This window comes from Apis dorsata, unplaced genomic scaffold, assembly GCF_000469605.1.
Source record: "Apis dorsata unplaced genomic scaffold, Apis dorsata 1.3 scaffold_815, whole genome shotgun sequence".
Lineage (NCBI taxonomy): Eukaryota > Metazoa > Arthropoda > Insecta > Hymenoptera > Apidae > Apis > Apis dorsata.
Genome location: NW_006263952.1, coordinates 258,442 through 263,796, shown reverse-complemented (window position 1 = coordinate 263,796; position 5,355 = coordinate 258,442). Strand labels below are relative to the sequence as shown.

Sequence of the window (5,355 nt, the reverse complement as noted above, 5' to 3'; positions counted from 1 at the left end):
AAAAATAAATTTAAAAATTATTTTATTTTATAATTAATAATTATGAATAAATAATTTTTTTTATTATTACTATTTTTTTTTTAAATTAAAATAAGTTATAAGAAATAATTAGCAACATTTCAATTAAAATTTAATTTTTTTGAAATTATAATTTTCAATATATACATCATAATAAGCATTATTTAATGTTAAATATTATAATATAAATAATAATAAATTTAATAAAATTATGAGAGTAAAATAACAATTAACATATAATAAAGTGAAATATATATTTTATTATTTATTATTTAATAATGATTAAATTGCATTTTATAATATATTATATAGTATATATAATATACATTAAATAAATATTATTATATTGCTTCTATTATTATTTTATTATGTAAAATTATCATTTTATCTTTGTTTTAATTTTTATTATTAATTTTTATTTATTAATATTTAGAATTATCTAAAATCATGAATATAAATATATATTATTTAAGAAATTATGATTTTAATAAAATTAGATGTTGCATTCGTAATATTGAATTTATTATTGTGATTTATAATGTTGACACAATAATGTCACATAATGAAAATCATAACTTTGTTATCGTGAGAATATACCTTTAATATTATCTAATATACCAATCTTAATATATTTTTTTCAGTCGATAACTGAAGTTGTTATTATGATTTAATTTGTTTAATTCTAGTAGCTAGATTTATTTCGTCAAATGATTTTCAATCATATGGTATAATTTAAAAAAATCAGTTAATATAATATTTATATGACGATATATATACGATATATATACTGATAATATAATATAATAATATATTGTTAATAGAAATAGAATAGTTTGTATAGAATTTTTATTTTAAAAATTTTGATAGTGTTTTGAAGATTTCGTACAAAATGATGATGGATTATTTCGTTACAAATAATTCTTTAGCTCCTGCACCTATGGGAATTCAAAGTACAGCAGGTGCCGTACCTGTAAAAAATGATAAAGGTTAATAATTAGATATAATTATAATATAGATTTAATAATATAATCTAAACCTAATTAAAAATTATTATATATAAAGTATAGATTTGCAATTAAAATTTACTATATTAAATTAAATATCATAAGTTTATAAGTAATATTATAATATTTTTAAAATTTAAAATTTGTTTAAATCTATAGGTGAACTCTCTATGAAAAAAGTAAAAGTACATCGTTATGTTTCTGGTAAACGACCTGATTATGCACCAGTTGCTAGTTCGGAAGAGGAATCTGAAGAAGAAGATTTTTTGGAAAGACGTGTACATAAAAATTATGAAGAAAATGAAATTTCTACAGATACTCCTACACATTCACAAATTAAAATATGTGATGAAGATGATCCACGTATAAGAAGATTAACACGTTTAGAAAAACAAAAAGAATCAAATACAGAAATTCGTGCAGAAAGGCATAGACATATACATGAACCAGAATTAATTGAAGTTGAACCTGAAAGAACACGAGAAAGAATTAAATTAGAAAGTTCAGATTCTTCAGAAGATGAAGAATTGTCAGATTCTGAAATTGAAAAAAGACGAGAAGCATTGAAACAAAGAGTTTTATCTAAAAAAGAAAATGAAGAAGAATTAATTCATGGAGAAGAAGATGAAAGATCAGGTGATACTTCAGAAGAAAGCTCAGAATATGAAGAATATACTGATTCAGAAGAAGAAACTGGACCAAGATTAAAACCAGTTTTTGTACGTAAAAAAGATAGAATTACAGTAATGGAAAAAGAGAAAGAAGCAATGAAACAAAAACAAGCAGAAATTGAAGCTAAAAAAATGGCTGAAGAACGAAAACGACAAACATTACGAGTATATAATTTGTAATTATATAAATAAATTAGTAAAAATTATTATATAGATTTTTTCTAATATTATTTATTCCATAGATGGTAGAAGAAGCAATAAGAAAAGAAGCACAAGTTAATAAAAATACAAATGACAATGAAGGAAAACTTGAAGATGTTTGTACAGATGATGAAAATGATGAAATTGAATATGAAGCTTGGAAATTACGAGAATTAAAAAGAATTAAACGTGATCGTGAAGAAAGAGAACAGTATGTTATATTAGCAATAATAAACTTTATATTTATTTTTATATCTATCTTTTTATAAACATATGTTTTAGGCTTGAAAAAGAACGACTTGAAGTTGAACGTATACGTAATATGACGGAAGAAGAACGAAGACAAGAAGCGCGATTGAATCCAAAAATTATTACAAATAAAGCAGCTAAAGGAAAATACAAATTTTTACAGAAATATTATCATCGTGGAGCTTTTTATTTAGATAAAGATGATAATATATTTAAACGAGATTTCTCTGGTGCAACTTTAGAAGATCATTTTGATAAAACAATTTTACCAAAAGTTATGCAAGTGAAAAACTTTGGACGCAGTGGTAGAACTAAATATACTCATTTAGTTGATCAAGATACAACTCAATTTGATTCTCCATGGATTTCAGAAACAGCACAAAATTTAAAATTTCATAATAATCAAGCTGCAGGAATGAAACAAGTATTTGAACGACCATCATTAAAAAAACGGAAAAATGAAAATTAATCAGGGTATGTCAAACAATTTTAATTTTAATATTTCTAATAAAATTTAATTTAATACATACAATTTGATATATGAACATTAATAGATTTGTAATTAATAAATTTTCTATCAGTATATATTATTACAGATTTTGAATATTAAATATGCAATAATTTATAAATATATATCATTTTTTTTTAGCATTTTTTACTATTTTTATCTATCTTTTATACAACAAACTTTTTAATGCTTGTTTTGCCGCAGCACATTTTGCTTGTTTTTTATTTGTACCAAATCCATGAAAAAGTTTTGTTTTCCCTTCAATAGTTACTTTTAAAGGTATCATAATAGTATTTGTATTTTCAACAATAGTTGTTTTTCTAAAACAAATATATAATTGTTAACTAATTTTAATAAAAATGAAATATTAATTAATAATACTTACAGAAATTGTGGATGTGCACCTTGAGTTTCATATAATATACGAATTGGCTGTTTCGGAATATTTTTGCTAAATTCATCTAAATAAGAACATTATCATATTATATAATATGTTTATATATAATAAAATATTTTAAAAATATTAAATCATTTATATATATATATATATATATACCAATTTCTTTATGCATGATGGAGTATATTATTTCCCATACAACCATAAGATTTTTATTACTATCTAAGTATATTGCACCTATTATGGACTCAAATATATCTCCTAAGACTTTTGGAACATCTACATGTTCAGCTATATTACATTCACTTTCTTCTAATAAAATCCATAAAAGCTAAAAATTCAGAATATACTTATAAATAATAATATATATATATTTTTTATAATACTTCAAAATTTATTTAATATTATTTAATATTATTTTATTAAAAGTAGAATACCTCATCATTTACAATATAATTTCTTTCTTCTTGAAACTTCACAAATCTCTCTATAATATCATTTAATTTTGGAGAATAACATAATAATGCAATATGTAATCCATGTCGAACTGTTAAGCATGCAAAAGTAATATTATTCACAAGAGCAGATCTTAAATCTGTTAAAGAACCAGGATTTAAATTTCCGCAATTTTCATAAATATAACTTGTAATTAAAAAATCTGTAATAACATTAAGTAAAATATATTAGTATATTATCAATAAATATTTAAAATAATTTTTCAAACAACATATTCCATTACCAAGTATTGCATCACCAAGAAATTCTAATCGTTGATAACATTCAGTCATATTATTTGCTGAATATGAAGGATGTGTAAAGGCCTAAAGTATTTAAATTCTTAAGCACTTTTTATAATTTATATTTTTTAATTAAATTAAATCACTAAATTATATCTTGTAATTTTATAAAATGCATTATAATATTCCATCAAAAATAAATTATTTTTAAAATTATTTTTTCTTTATTATTAAAAATAAGAATAAAATTAGAAATTACCTGTAATAAATATCCTCTATTTTTAAATTTGTATCCAAGTTTTGTTTCTATTTCAGAAGCCCAGGGCATATAAGAATTTATGTCTCCTTTATTGGAAATTATTGGATTTTCAGAAGTACCAAATAATAATGTATTTGAGTCAATTTCATTTGGTAAAATTTGAAACCATTTTAATAATGTTAAAGTATCTTTGATACCCATATTCTATTAGAAAAAAATTATTTATATTAAAAAAAGTATATATTAAAAAAAAAATTATAATATCATAAAATCTTTTTTTTTATTTACTCTAAGATATACACCAATCAATGCTTCCACACAATCAGCTACTGCTTTATCAGAAACAGTTTGTATTCCAAGATAATGTTCCATACCAGTTTGTAATTCTGCTAATTCCCAATTTAATATTTTTTGTTGTATTATATTTTTCGTAGTTTCACTTATAAGTCCACTAAATTGTTCTTGTTGAGGTATTTGGATTTCATATAAAACAGTTGATGATACCTTATATAAAATATTTTATATACTTAATATTTTGCGAATTTTAATTAATTATATTTTATATCATTGAACAAATTATTTCATATTATAAAAAGATATAAAAATACTATAAAATACTATAAAAATTAATTTAAATAAAAACAAAAATAATTTAAATAATTTATTGAAATACATATTATAAATGATATACCATTAATATAATTCTATATCATACATTTAATTTTGTTTTATTTAAATAAACAGATTTTTATGATGTTATATATATAATGTTTTATAAAAATTATAATGTTTAGAATAATATTTTTCTATTATATGGTAATCAGACTTTCTTAATTTTTAAGATATTTAGAAAGAATTATTGATTATATCATTATATTAAATTTTACTTGTATATAATATGTATATTTGTGACAATATATCATTATTATCATTATATATTATTGCCAATTAGTAGACACATAAAGATATTCAGATAAAATAGATAATCAGAATTTAATCTTTATCTTTTCTTTGTAGTTTATATGAATAGGCGATTTTGCATCAGTAAATAAAAATAAATAAAAAAAAATTATATCTATAATTATTTATTATATTTTGTATATGAAAAAAATAAGAATATAACATTTCAATAATAAATTTATATTGTTTATATATAATAAAACAATTTTTAAGCAATAATATCATAATATTAATTTAATAATTATTAATTAATATCATAATAATTTTTTTATAAAATATGTTTTTTATAATTAATTTAAAGTTAATTTTATGCCATAAAAATAAATTAATATTTTTACATTTTTTGTTAAA

At 19.9% G+C, this 5,355-nt stretch overlaps 2 protein-coding genes across 3 annotated transcripts in view; one reads left to right on the top strand and one right to left on the bottom strand.

Moving 5' to 3' along the window:
• Window positions 1-724: 724 nt before the first annotated feature.
• On the top strand, window positions 725-2,617 carry LOC102677767 (microfibrillar-associated protein 1). The gene is made up of 5 exons (XM_006623105.2): window positions 725-743; window positions 886-1,004; window positions 1,182-1,858; window positions 1,936-2,105; window positions 2,177-2,617. The coding sequence occupies exons 2-5, from the start codon at window positions 908-910 to the stop codon at window positions 2,610-2,612; spliced, it is 1,380 nt and encodes a 459-aa protein (XP_006623168.1). The 5' UTR covers window positions 725-743; window positions 886-907; the 3' UTR covers window positions 2,613-2,617.
• A 169-nt stretch (window positions 2,618-2,786) lies between these two features.
• Window positions 2,787-5,355, bottom strand: part of LOC102672512 (endoribonuclease Dicer) — an 11,825-nt gene continuing 9,256 nt past the window's right edge. For both annotated transcript variants that reach the window (XM_006623151.2, XM_031513968.1), the window contains 7 exons: window positions 4,333-4,548; window positions 4,045-4,248; window positions 3,788-3,869; window positions 3,486-3,706; window positions 3,208-3,379; window positions 3,037-3,112; window positions 2,787-2,971 (listed from right to left, as the gene is read on the bottom strand). In XM_006623151.2, the coding sequence (XP_006623214.1) occupies window positions 2,812-2,971; window positions 3,037-3,112; window positions 3,208-3,379; window positions 3,486-3,706; window positions 3,788-3,869; window positions 4,045-4,248; window positions 4,333-4,548 (1,131 nt within the window). In that variant the 3' untranslated portion in view covers window positions 2,787-2,811. The remainder of the gene's footprint in view (window positions 2,972-3,036; window positions 3,113-3,207; window positions 3,380-3,485; window positions 3,707-3,787; window positions 3,870-4,044; window positions 4,249-4,332; window positions 4,549-5,355) is intronic.